Consider the following 14,034-nt stretch of genomic DNA (forward strand, 5'->3'; position numbering starts at 1 on the left):
GTTTTTATTCACCGCGATGGGCGGGTCCGCAGCCACAGCCCGAATCTACCGCATTGAATGCGGTAGATTTTGCTGTCGCTGACGGCTGGGGCCCCACGACCGCAGAGTCTCCCATGCGCGCACGCAGCAATAACTGCGGCACGGTAACCGGCGGGCACGGCGCGACTGTTGCACTATCCCATCTGTCAGCCGCCGCCCACACCGCTTGGTCTGCCCGAGGCTGCCGCCTGAAAAGGCGCGCCCGCACCGCACGAATCGGGCCACATCACCCACAATCAGCGGAAGACCCGCGCGCGTGCCCAGCGACTCCGCGCCATTTCTCGAATCATGACGGAATATTCCTTCCGGGGTCTCTTTACCCTCGAAGGAATCGCATTCCGAGGCCGTACTGATCAGGGGTTCGAAGCCTGGCACGTCGGGGGTTCGACAGATGCCCCAGATCACCAGAGTCAGGGACTGCGTGGATGTGCCGTACAAGCTACCCTCGAACGCAGAGTTCGAGACATCCTACATAGTGTTCAAGGCCAGTTGAGGGTGCCTAGTAGGGGGATCCCATCGAGGGAGAGCATCGAGCCCTCGGACCCTATCGAATGGGTCCGAGCCCCGCCTAGCGAACCCTTGCGAGTGCTTTATGTGATGTGTCCATGGACCACGAGCCGACCCTTATCGAACGGGGCACGGACGTCCGCTTGAACTACCCGCTAACAGCTCACTGAAGCAGCCATAGTTCGCGGCCCGGGCATGGGTAGCATGGTGCGCTTCACCCCTCCTCCCTGCGGAAGGGTGACGAGGGTCGTAATCAAAGTCGAGGGTTCCCCTGAACGCCTTCACACGGGCCTAGGCTCGGGGGCTCCTCGCACACCGCGGCTCAGGCTGAAAAAAGACGCTGGACGGCCACCCCAGTGAGGCAACCCAGCGGGGCGACGTTTATAGCCCTTGGACGAGTACAAACACTCCTCCAAGGCCTCGGGGGCTACACCCGCGGGTGCGCTGACGCGCCCCCACGAAGGAAACTTCACACATATTCGAAGGCTGTAACCCTCTGTACATCCCTATACCCTCGGTCATCCTCCCCGTGAAGGAGAAAGGGACTTTATTACTCGATACAAATAAAGATTTCAAAGGGTTACCGGTGCGAAGCCGTCGAAAAATACAAACACATTGCCACCCGCGTGGCAATTTTCCCTGTCTTGGGGAGGAGCGAGCGACGAAGAAAGGCATCGAGCCCCTGGCTGGCGCAACGGCCAGGCTGCTAGGGATGCGAGGAACAGCCCCCAGACCTCACGGGTCCAGCGGGATGCTCTCCTCGCAAGCTTTCTTCTACCATCTCCTCCACCGAAGACTATGCGGAGGGTCGAGCTGGCGGACAGCACTCTCCGCACCGTCTCCTCGAGAGCAACCTTGTTGCCGGGGGGGACGATACGAAGAGCGGCCGCCTAACCTGGCACTAACTCCATGGTCAGGCGACCCCATCCCCCTTCAGGCTAGGGGACATCGCAGAAGCAGGACCCCATCGGCCCAATGCTCTTCTGCTGATCCCACTGAAGCTGACGGATGGTGCGCACGCCCTCTCCGGTCTTCCCCCGTCGCTCGCAAGCATTCTTCTAGCACCAAAGCCTAAAAAGGCCAGGCCACCCCATCTGGGGGCCGGTCACGAAAGCCAAAAGAAAACATACAAGACTTAGGCGATGCTGGAAGAAAAAGTAGGGAAGTTGGAGAAGAAAGGGAATCCTACGACCCCTATTTATAGCTGTGTCGGGCGCCAAGCTTCAAGCCTGTCAAAGGACAAGGGCTTGGACCGCCTGTGATGGCGCGGCGCTCCATGAGCAAAGAACACCCTCGGTTACCGCGCCGAGATACGACCGAACGAAATAAAGCGAAGCTGAGCCCCTGGACGCTAAGCGGCACAGCATCGGCTTAGGCCGACCGCCCTCGAACGGCGCGACGCAAGGCAACCAGGGGAAGCCGGGCCAAGGCCCTGAGCGCGGGATAGCACGACGAAAACGCCAGCTGCCGAGCAGCAGGCGCCATCATCGCCCTGGCCCCCCTCAGCGCACGGACACGTCTCGTCCCCGAAACGAAGCAAAAAAGGCACGCGCCTCGAAGAACTCCCCTCATGGGCACACTACCCCGACCGACGAGTTGTCACATCCGCCGGGCTGGTGCTCAGGCGCGCCTGGTGGGTGCACGACATTGTCCGATCACGTCAAGGGGGAAATCGCCGAATCACCCTTTGGCCGAATCCCTTGACTCGACCAAAGCCTCGGGGGCTACTATCGGGTACCACGATTAGGGACACCTTAATCGGGGTACTAAGATTACACTAAAAAACGCAAACACATGTTAACTCAACTGGGCCCATGAAGGCCCACGGCCACCTCCCAATCTGGAAGAAATAAAAGGACTCAAAGAAGCCCAGCATACTTTGGGTGTCAAATTGAGCTTGGTTATTTCTTGTTCTTGTTTTCTGATTTAGCTGGACATGCTTTTTTTTTTGTTTCTGGTAATATTTTTTTGATGAGAACAGAGGTTTAAGGAACAAGCCAGGCAAGCACAAGAAAGGTGTGGAGGGGACAAAAGCTAGGAGTTTTTTTTACATCTTTACCATTATAACGGAAGCCACTCGCTCGATTAGCACTATTATAAAAATGCCTACAAATTTGTCATCCTTGTCTCGCGGCGCCTTCATTTATACCACTTTTGCCTACGGGGCACGCCAGATCAGCACGACACGGTGGCGTTCGGTCAGCTGGGGTGCGAAATGTTTTTCCTACCTCTGATTTCCTCCTCTCTTCAGCCTCTCCGACAGCTGGGTATCGCTGCTCCTCTCACTGCCAGGTGGGCCCCACTCGTCAGCATCATCTTCCACCTCTTGCAGGGGTCCTTGCATTGGCCGAGGTCGCCGCTGTGTCCACCTTGCTGACGGGCCAGCCCGCTCGAGCAGCGGCGGCGCGCACGCGTCGGCGCGCGAGCATGCGAGCACGCGCCGATCTGGCAGGCTCCGCTCGAGCAGCGGCCTCGCGAGTGCGCGGCGGCGACTGGATCGGCCGCGCGCTCTTGCAGTGCCATGAAGGGGATGCAAGGGGACCAGCCCGATGGATCGCTTGTCGCAGTAATTCTCGCAGTACTCCGAGGCCGAGTAGAGCTGCGGCCGCAGCTTCTTAGCTCCCGCAATCATGTCCGAGGAAAAAAAACAAGATGATTTTGATGCCCCTTCGGCCGTTCCAGAGAGACGGTTTCCTCGCTAGAGGCCGCGGCCGCCGCAGGCACGACCTCGCCGGGGGACGCCGCCGCACGCAAGCCTTGGCCTGGGGCCGCCGCAGCAGGCGCGCCCTCGCCGGAGATCGCCATCTATCTGAGAAAGATGGCGCACAGGTCGTCTCGAGGGCTGCTGCATGCGCGGGGGCGCCGGCGAGCGGGTCCAGCAGGGGCGGCGGCGGCTCAGATGAATCGGAGGCTGCTGCGTCGTGAATCAGAGGTGGAAGATGAATCTGACCAGTGGGGCCACCTGGCAGTGTGAGGAGCAGCAGGACCCAGCTGTTGGAGAGGCAGAAGAGAGGAGGAGATTAGTGGCAGGGAAGACATTTCTGTTCCAATTTAGCTTTCACCATGTGAAGGGCAACAAGACCATGGCACGCTGAATGAAGAAGAGTCGCTGAGGAGGTTTTATTTTAGTATCGACTATGATTGTGTATATGTTCAGTGCTTTGAGACTGCTTATAGCATCGGATGTCGCAGCACCTTTATCTTGTTTATACTTATTTATAAACCATGGCTATCACTGAACATGGAACATGACTCGGTGGGTTCTCAAAAAGCAATTGTTGCCTGTATGCGCCTGCAAATGGGGTTTCATTTGCATTTTTGAATGCTCATCCTTCTAGGAAAAGCGGAAAGTGCATCATTCCCAGTCACCTCCACCTGCATGGATCACTCCTTCCTACGCTGGCAGAGTGGCAGTGGAGGGAGGGTGGCGCTCTCCAGCCTCATTGCAATCTTGCAAGATGCTCTTACAGATTTCCCTTCGCCGGCATTTCTTTTCTTTTAAACTAGCCAATCTAATCCTCCTAATAAAATTTGTCTGTTCCGTTTTCTTTCTCGTGCCAATTTATATAGCTTTGGGTATGAAAAACAAGAGAAAACAAAGTTTGCTTAGTTGTCGCAGTACAGTGAACCTATCGTAACCATCGAATTCATTCGAAGATTGGTGCTAATGTTCACATGTTCAACCACTTGTCCAGGAAATTTAATCTATTATCTTAATACAATAGTGTTAAAAGAAGCCACCACGTTTGCCGAGAAGTGTTAGAAATTATCTTAATACAATAGTGTTAAATAGTGTTAAAAGAAGTCACCAAGTTTTCCGAGAAGGTCTAAAAATTCTCACGTTAATCTAAAAAAGAGAAGAATTTGCACCGTCAAATTTTATAAAAATGTAATGGTCTATATTATTCCAAAGAGTATGTGGATATTAATTTGGTATTTCCTATTAACATAAAAAGAACTTGAACTCCATCTTTCCGTAATCATGTCTCCCGTCAGTCCCAGGTTTAAAGGGCAAAAATAGTGATATCATAAAACATGTCCGATTCGTTCCTAATTAGGTGCAAATAAAAGAGGAAAGATGAAAAGGACATGCCTATTTTTTTGGGCAAATCAAGGTCAGGTCGTTGAGGTCCCTGGCCGAGCTGACACAAATTTGCTCACCCTCATCAGTGAATAAATAATTATTTTAATTACTATATTATTTTGTATGAAATTATATTGTTATATAATTATATTATAAATTGTAGGAAAATATTAAATTCATATGTACAAGGAGTCATATAGCTAGAGACGTATTGAACATTTGACATCTTCCATATATTCATAAGAAATAGAAGTTGTTGCATCAAACATTTTTCAAACGGCTTCGTCTCCGTTCGAGGAGCCGATCCGTTAGAGGAGCCGATCCATCAAAGGAGCTATAGGCTACAACCAGAGTTGTTTCAGCCGCAGTTGGAGCCCTGTCAAACTAGCCCTAAGTCAATAGCCTACTATACATAACAAACGATTCACGTTGCTGTTGTGCCTGCTCAGGAAAATAGCAAGCTCTAAGGCACAATCTAAACTCAGCAACTGAGTTGAAATAAACAGGGAACTACTTTCAACCAAAGCTGCAACCCTGCCAAACTAGACCTAAGTCGATAGCCTACGATACATAACAAATGATTCACATTGCTGTTGTGCTTGCTCAGAAAAATATCAAGCTCTAAGGCACAATCTAAACTCCGCAACTGAGTTGAAGTAAACATGGAACTTCTTTTAACCACAGCTGGAGCCTTGCCAAACTAGCCCTAAGTCGATGGCCGATACATAACAAATGATTCAAACCAGTTGCTACCATTGTTCTTCTTGGCTTAGAAAAAATAGCAAGCTCTAAGGCACAATCTAAACTCAGCAACTGAGTTGAACTAAACAAGAAACTTCTCCATTAGATGAATCGAACGCGAAATACACTAATCAATTTTAAATGTATGGAGGAGAAAGATTGAAGATGGAGAAATCGGCCAAAATAACTCAAGAAAATGAAGTCAAAGAAAAGAGTTAGAAACAACAGCAAATATATGCATGGAACTATACATCGGTGAGATGACAAAAGTCTAAAGTGGACCAATTTATGCATCAGTCAGTCAAATGGGCTAAAAGTAAATAAAAATGTACATTAACCAAAGTGGAAAAAATACCAATAGATTCCACTGAATAAAGTATATAGGGTATGTTATTTAACACGCTGAATTAGTATTAAATGCGCCCAAGCACAGGCACTGACCAAAAATTGTGAATCATGAAAGGAAACTATCGACGTGACAAGCCATGCATTAATAAGATGGCTGTAACCGGTAGGGCTGGTATGTATACTCAGACGCAAGCTCTTTCGAATTGGCAAGTGCGATGAAGTGGAGTGGCAGGTCACGTAGATTGAGCAGCAAGGAAAGATGAGAGACTAGATGAAAGGGTTCTCTTTGGTGAGCAGCATTGATTAGGTAAAGGAAGTTTCAGGTTATGCACATGGAGAGAGACGTTTCTTTATGAATGGATGGGATGAAAATTCCTTCGGTTAATTGGCCACATTGCAAAAAATAAAACAATCATACTTAGTTAGACTAGATAGTATTGTGATAATATTGAAGAATATCGATCCTCAAGGTGGAATTTGAATTCCTTTTCCTGATTTATAGTAGGCAAAGTATACTAATCTCACATGCAAAATCTAGAAATATTTTATTACAATTTCAGTAAAAAAATATTATTAAATAAGCATTACTGAGTTTTATGATGACTCAGTGGTCTAAAAAATTCAAAAAAAGCAATGTTGAGTCCAATTAAAAATCAAATAAATTTGGAATTAGAAAAAGAAAAACATTAGCTGAACAAAGAGTCCGAGTTTAATACAATTAATAAATATCAATATTTAAAATAAACATTTATTAGTTCATTCAATGCAAATTGGGAAATACAATAGCTAAATAAAGGGTCTGGCATATACATTTAATGAATTATTAAAATTTTGAATTTTAAAATTATCTTTTAAATTCCATTTAGATTGGGTAACTAACTACTTGCAGAAAGAGACAATGTATAATATAATATAATATATTAATAGATAAATTTTGAATCAGGACTTATAATTACCATAGTAATAATAAAAAAATTACACCATTAATTTGATGATAATCTAATGGTCTATCTAAGAATACATGATAAATACAATTGATAAATCCTGAATAGCTAAATTTAGAATTAAAATAGTTGGAAGATTAGTAGTACTATTAAATGAAAACCAAAATAGCAAAATAAATAATTCATGTCAAAATCAATTAATAATCAATAACTAAATTTGAGAAACAAATGAAAATGTATTTTGTTTAAATTAATATTTAGAACAAAGCATATTAATTAAATAAAGAGACCATATAGAATATGTTAATGTATAAATTTTAAAGTAAAACTATTATATTCATACCTTTTGTTTAGTACATAAATTTGAAACAAAATAATAAATCACCATGTTCATCTACATGGACTAAAAACTCCTCGCGTTAAACGGCGGAAGATGTGACAAATGATAATTATGGAGAAAACCATTATCATGATAAACAAAACTACATTATTTAATTAATTTATTTTCATGTAAAAAGAGGCTGAAAATGTTACAGCAGTATGTACAGATCTCTGCTTCTACTGCATCTTCGCAAACACATGGCCAATTGGCCATCATCATGTAGCTGGTAAACAAAGATGGATCAGCCTGCCAGTCTCCTACGCCCTGGCCGTCCAGCCGGTCGCGGACTGCGCCGCCGCCACCCCCGAGCCGCCGGCGAGGCAGCTACCGTGGACATCAAGAGGAGCGGGGCACGGTTTCCTCATCGCCAGGTCCGCCACCGTCCTGTCGATAGCGTTCGCCCCGCGCTCCGGGCAAGCTTCTACTGCTGGGACCCTGGGTTGGTTCCAGCCGAACAAATCATCAGGTGTCAGGATTTCATTCAGGAAACAAACGGTAAACCATAATCAGGATTCAGAGCGATAAACACATGATCAGGAATGTACTACCTGGACGCATTGCCCTCAGCCAGCCTGAAGAAGGCGTCCCGGAAGCAGATCCGCGTCTTCCTGGTCAGCTTCAGAGCAAACACGTTTCGCAATTTCAGACAATTTCAGGGAGATGCAGGTTTTCAGACATGTAGCACTGTTCTCGTGCGTGCCTCCTCACTGAAGAACCTACCTGGAACACCACGTCCTCGAGTTCCTCGAGCACCAGCGCCTTGAAGCCCCTCGGTCTCTCGTCGTCAACAGCGAACGATCTGCTCCTCTTCATCGTGCCCATCCCATCCTGCAATGCAATGTCCATCCAGAGCTCGTCAGCGCAGCCTGCTTTCAGTTCAGCCAGCGTGAACACTGCGTGATGGATGGGCGTCGCTCTTACCTTATCCATGGACGGGGTATCCCTGGTGCTGTTCGGCTCCGCGGTCTGCAGGTCGTGGCTGAAGAGAGGGAAGCCGCAGGTGTCCATCGTGTCCACCCCGTTCCGGTCCAGCTTGGCACCCTGATGATCCTCGAATGAATTCCCGGTGAGCATGTCCTCGTAGGAGAGGAGACGGTGCATCGAGTCCGGGAACATGTCCAGCGCCTCGAACGGGGCATCCATCCGCCGCATCTCCTTGTCCGAGAACTGGCTCCTGCAAATGCAAATTCAGCACGGCAACGGTTAACCACAGTCATGTACTCATGTCATGCCGCTGATGACGAACATTCAGGAAAAATGTCACTGGAGAATGCAAGAACAATCTGAGGGTTCAGCTGGTAGTGTTGTGGTGAGCATACAGGAAGATCTCGTCGGTTGGGTGCGTGCACTGATGCGGCTCGAGTGGCGCCGGGACAGACTGCTCTTCTGAAAGCGCGACGCCGCGTTCCTGCTTGACTGAACACGCCGGGGCTGTTCTCTGATCGTCCGAGGAGCTGAAACTCCACAGCGACCAGCCGGCGCTCTGGTTATCGAAGATCTCGTCGCCGGCCGACAGCGCGGTTCCACTCTGCGGCAACGGATACCACGCCATGGTGCTCATCTAAAGAAAAAAAAAGGAGGCGCAATTAGCATTACCTGAATTCCATCTCGAGAAATAACTTCACATAGAAAATTCAGAACCTGATCGGGAAGCCTATCTATTTCGATAGAGCGTTGTTCTGAACAAAATAAAACAAAAAAAAGGCGGAGAACACAACAGCTAATGGAGACATTGCTGAAATCAGCAGTGCAGGACGTGGAAGGAGAGCAAAGCACAGCAACAATGAAATGCCCCAGTTTAACAGAGCACGGAACAGCAGCACAGTAAAGCAGCTTGCAAAACCTTGGGATATTACGATTTACGGTTCCTAGTTGGGATCAGAATAAGCAAGATGCCAAGATCAAACCGACGTTAGCAGGTACAATACAAGCACATCACAACCACTTCCATTCTCAGCCGCAAAACAAGTCAAAGTGTCTCACTTGACCTTCATAAAATTTTCTTGTGTAAACTAAAACATACTCCACAAAAGGATCACTCTTTCAGTAACAATCAAGCGCGTTCTTTTCAAAGGAAAGCACAACACGAGTTGAATTGCTCAAGTTTAGCAGAGCAGATGGAACAATAGCACAGCAAAGCAGCTTGCAAAACCTTGGGATGCTAGTACGATTTAGGGACGGGTTCCTAGTTGGGATCAGAAATTCAGAATAAGCAAGATCAGACTACGATAGCAGCTATAATTATCAATAAGCAAGCAGATCAGCAGCCCCACTCCCCCGTCCATTTTCAGCAAAGCACGCAGGAGATCGAGATCAAACAAAGCCGGAGTAGCTCACTCAATCTCCAAAAGTTTCCTCCTCTAAAATTAAAACATAATCCATTGGATAACCACTTCTCAGTAACAATCGAGTGCGTTCTTTCTTCAGCCACGACCTTGCTAAACGTCACAAACTAGTGTGCTGCACAACCACACAAGAACACAGATCTGTTTATTTTTTTTTTATACTTTGCAAAAAAAGAATCAACGAGAAGGAGGAACAAAAGGAGCCCTATCAAAGAAGGATCGAGCAGCCTTGGACGGAGAGGAATTTCACAACAGCAGAAGGCACGAAGCGCATGAACAAAAGGAAGCGAATTGGAGGAGCAAACAGAACAACTCACGCAGCAACTCGCACGCGGCCGCTGAAAGTCTGCAACCTCGCCGCCTCCGTCACGCCGCCCTTGGCCCTCGGAAGCCTGCACAACCGCCGCCGGCGCCGCTGCCGCTACTTGTAAATTGTTGTGGTTGCAGTCTTGCAGAGGGGGAGAAGCGAAGCCAGAAGACACAAGAACACACGGCTGCTCTCCTCTCTGCTCCCCCCGGAGTACTTTAACCCACTCCACCACCCCACGGCGCGCCTGCGGGGCCCGGGGGCGGCGCGGCCCCACATGTCACCGACGGGAGCGGGCCCCAGGAGGTCGGCCGGGCGAGCTGCGCGTGAGCCGGGCCGACAGGGAGAGGGGAGAGGAAAGGGGAGGGATCGTGTGGCTGCGAGGCCACGACGGAGGCTGGTGGCCAGGCGTTACCTAAATCTCGAACGCGGCGCCGCCACGTCGGCGGCGGGCCCCAGCGGATCTTTCCCCCGGAGGGAGCGGACCGGGCCGCCGGACCCCGCCTCGCCGCGATTGGGTTGGGTGGGGGCTCGTCGGGACCCTGGCCGGCTGGCCGCGTGCCGCTTGTCGACATGGTGGTGGGGTCTGCCCCCTCCGCCGGTCCATCCTCGCCAGCTGCGCCATCCCTGCCGGGGAAATTAAACTCAGTGGCTGTAGTTTATTGCTTGATTTTTTTCCTTTTTCTTTTTTTTTGTGTGTGTAAAGAGCGATGTCATGGGCTAGGTCCTGTGCCATGGTCGTCCGCTTTCCGAATCGGTTGCACCGCATAAATGATGCGGCAGTACGCGGGCTGCCTCGTAGCTCCGCAAAAGCGGTCGCGGCTTGTGCGGACGCGGAATGCGGGCAGCCGCATCCCGCCCCGCTTGCAACCTGACTGTCTATGGCAGTAACTGATTTGTGTTATGTATGAAATTTTTATTGTCAATTCGAATTTTCAATTCAATCTTATATGTAAGCTTTCCAATTTAAGACATCATATATGTATTAACTCATGTCTCATTCTCTTTTGCCTTGCTTGCTTCTTAAGTTAACATCCATTTATCACATGTGACAAGATCTTCTATATTTGAGACTATACATAAGCATATCACGTCTCATTCACAAAATCTTTACTTGTCACTTTGAATCCCATCATAAATCGAAACAAACTTTCGCAAATATTAGAGCATTTATATCAATCATGAATACTTTGCTCTATTTTTATTTTCTTGTTTTGCTTGTCACATACACATTATATCAATGGGATAAACACGCTTGCTTGCAATACTTGAGCTATCTCTTTTAATACACATTTCATAATTAAATACCTGTTCATAATTTCATGCAAACAAGTTAGTCCTTTAATCGTGTTGTCAATCAATGCTCCAAAACCCACTAGGGCCTAGATGCTCTTTTAATCTCTCCTTTTTGGTGATTGATGACAACCCGATTAGAGCTTATAAAAAGATATTCAATAAACCTTTTGAATTCTCAGATTTAATTTGAGCTCCCACTTAAATTGTGCAAATGAATAAAACTCAACAAATTTGACCTCACATGCCAATGTTGCACAAATCAAAGAAAGATGGAACTCCCCCCTAAATCTCAGCATCCGTGGGGTGAAAAAGTGTATGTGCGCCTACACAAAAATTCTACACGTGATGCATATGACAGGATAACTCAGTTCATCATAATGAAAAGAAAGTGGCTCTGTCCGGTGCCGACCGGTCAGACCGGTCTGCCCCAGACAGCCAGCCAAAAAACATTACATCAAACAATTTGCATCACACTATCACAATATCACTTTATTACACTTATTAACACACAATACAAATGTCCTCAAGTCCACAGAATAGATAAAGTACGAGATTATTACAAATATCAGAGCTCCAAAGCACAGACCGGTCAGACCGGTCCATTAGACCGGTCAGACCGGTCTGTCTAAAACAGAAAAAAAAACTCTGAATTTTCTCTCTTCTTCTCCTTCTTCAAGCTTTAGTCCTTGTTCAGGGTTTTAGTCCTTGTTCAGGGTTTAGGGCTCCTTCTTCTGCTTCAGGCTTCTCTTTCTAAGCTTTAATCTTGTTCTTCTCCCCCTTTGTCATCCATCACCATAAAAGGTACTGTGAGAAGAAACCAGGCTGCCCATCACTGTCCATTTCCTCCGTTTCCACCTAAAGAGGAATGATCATCCTAGTGGTGGCCAAACACAGCGTCGGATAAGCGAGTAGCAAGCTGATCTGCCGCAGAAGGTCGAGATGACATATGAGAAAAGTCCTCCTCCTCCAGAGAAATACTCTGGGTATGTGCCAAACACTCCTTCTCCAGGAGGTGGTGGAGGTGCATGAGAAGGACCACTGACATCCGGGTAGAAGATATGACCATACTGCTCAAAGTATCCGGAGTCCATATATCCTTGAACTCGGTCCTCAACTGATGGTATTACAGCCTCAGGAGGTGAAGGAGAAACGGGTGAGCGAGGCGGCTGTAGATTCATTGCATTATGCATCATCTTAACTGAATCTCTTTCTTTCTTGCTAGCTCTCCACTGCCTCTGCTGCTCAACTTCTATATCTCTCTGGCTCTTACACATCCCCACAAACAAATTAATTAGCCTTTTAATGGGAGAGGTGGACTTCTCATGCCGAGAGGACGAGGGACCCTGCCCTGCCTGCCCAGACCGGTCAGACCGGTACTGGGAACCGGTCAGACCGGTCCGAGCCTGAGCACCTGGTGCCTCCTGCTGATGGTGCTGCTGCCCATCCTCTTCTTCCTCAACTATATTATCCTCAGGCTCTGAGTATCTGTGATGTGATGGCTCCCTTCTATGCTTGGGCATCTTAGGGCGGAAAGACTCATGTTTTACATCGGTTTGATATTTAGTCTTTGTCGCCTTTTCAATTAATTCCATCAAGTATGGCGCATATGCACAGATCTTCAATGGGTTTTCTGAGATATACTTGATTTCCTCCCATATATAATCAGCCACACTAAATTCTTCTCCATTTGGCCCAAAGCATGCCAGCAAGTTCTTTGCATGAAGTGATATATCCGATGGGTTGCCACCTCTCTGAGATATGGTGTTTCTAAGCAACCGGTTTATGATGGAATAAAAGGTGTAGAGTCCGGTTGCTTTTCCTGCATTTCCTGTCTCACTCCTAGGATACATGAATTTCATGTCCTCATTCGGGAGAACCACCTAATTATGAATCTTGGGTCTGTTTGCATCATGCCTATCAAGTCCAAGCACACGAATGAACTGAGCAAATGTGGCTCTATAGTAGTTTCCCTCAGTCATCCAGAACATGGCCCTATCGTCTTTCAGATATCCAAAATGCAAAGTGGCATAAAACTGGGCAATGACTTCCTTGTTCCAATCCTTCTGAAATCCCATGAGATCCTTGACATGTTTACTCTCACATGCATCTATGATTTCCTGGAATAAAGGGTCATTGGTCTTCTCCATGCTCCTCCAATCAACACACTGTGCCTCAATGGCAATTTTCATGTCCCTCAGAATAACTGACTCATAGAAGTCCTGCTGGAACATGGTGTGAAATCTAGGATCAGCTGAATTCTTTGGCTCGGGATAGGGATCAATACTTCTCCACCTTTTCACCTCCCTTGTCATTCCCTTTCCATAATAATCAACACATTTCCTGGAGCCAAGTCTGATAGGTCTTTGTATAATAGGATAGGTGAGATTCTCTTCCCTGTCATTTTCCTCTTCTTCTTCATCATCTCCAGCAGTTTCTTCTTCTTCCTCACTGTTGTTTTCTTCTGCTTGAGCTTTTCCACTTCTTTGCTCAACCTTATAAGGGGAGTCCTCCACATCATCCTCGTCACTAGAGGTGTGCTCACTTTCCTCCACTATGTCATCAATAGTTCCTGTTGCTGATCTCTTTTTCTCCCTAGGTCTCAACTCTCTGCCGCTGATCACATTGGTGCCACTAGAATGGCTCTCATCTTGATTTGCACCGCCACTATCAAATCTGCGCTTTGTTCTCCTCTCACGCCCCCCTGCCATTTTGTTGCAGATCCTGGGTCCAAAAATATGGATTAGAAAGATATGAGACCACAGGAATAGATTGGCATTGGATTGATGAAAGTTTAGGGACCAATTTGCAGCAATTGGGTCTGTTCTGGTCAGACCGGTCAGACCGGTATTATAAACCGGTCAGACCGGTATCGCTCAGAACAGAGCCAATGGCTCCAATGCTAGTTCCTAAGCAAGGATTTGATCATGAACAATTTTTATGAAGATCCAGATCCATCCTAGCATAGAGATGTTGAACACATTGTCCAGAATCACGACCTAAGGTTTCACTGGTCAGACCGGTCAGACCGTTCGGATAGACCG

General features: G+C 47.5%; 1 protein-coding gene across 1 annotated transcript; it reads right to left on the minus strand.

Annotated features, from left to right (window-relative positions):
* Positions 1 to 7,099: 7,099 nt before the first annotated feature.
* LOC120706580 lies at positions 7,100 to 9,897 on the minus strand. Its single transcript, XM_039991260.1, has 6 exons — positions 9,708 to 9,897; positions 8,365 to 8,606; positions 7,967 to 8,219; positions 7,766 to 7,873; positions 7,594 to 7,661; positions 7,100 to 7,480 (listed from the first exon to the last, which is right to left on the minus strand). Exons 2-6 carry the CDS (start codon positions 8,604 to 8,606, stop codon positions 7,303 to 7,305), a joined length of 849 nt encoding a protein of 282 aa, XP_039847194.1. The 5' UTR covers positions 9,708 to 9,897; the 3' UTR covers positions 7,100 to 7,302.
* Between the last annotated feature and the right edge of the window lie 4,137 nt (positions 9,898 to 14,034).

The sequence above is a fragment of the Panicum virgatum genome, chromosome 5K (assembly GCF_016808335.1).
Source record: "Panicum virgatum strain AP13 chromosome 5K, P.virgatum_v5, whole genome shotgun sequence".
Lineage (NCBI taxonomy): Eukaryota > Viridiplantae > Streptophyta > Magnoliopsida > Poales > Poaceae > Panicum > Panicum virgatum.

Bases quoted from the DNA above. Each gene is read 5' to 3' on its own strand.
- LOC120706580 (XM_039991260.1), bottom strand. From the start codon at position 8,606: ATGAGCACCATGGCGTGGTATCCGTTGCCGCAGAGTGGAACCGCGCTG. The intron at 8,220-8,364 runs GTATGCTCACCA...TTGCATTTGCAG, and splicing joins CCAACCGACGAGATCTTCCT to GAGCCAGTTCTCGGACAAGG. The intron at 7,874-7,966 runs GTAAGAGCGACG...ATTGCATTGCAG, and splicing joins ATACCCCGTCCATGGATAAG to GATGGGATGGGCACGATGAA.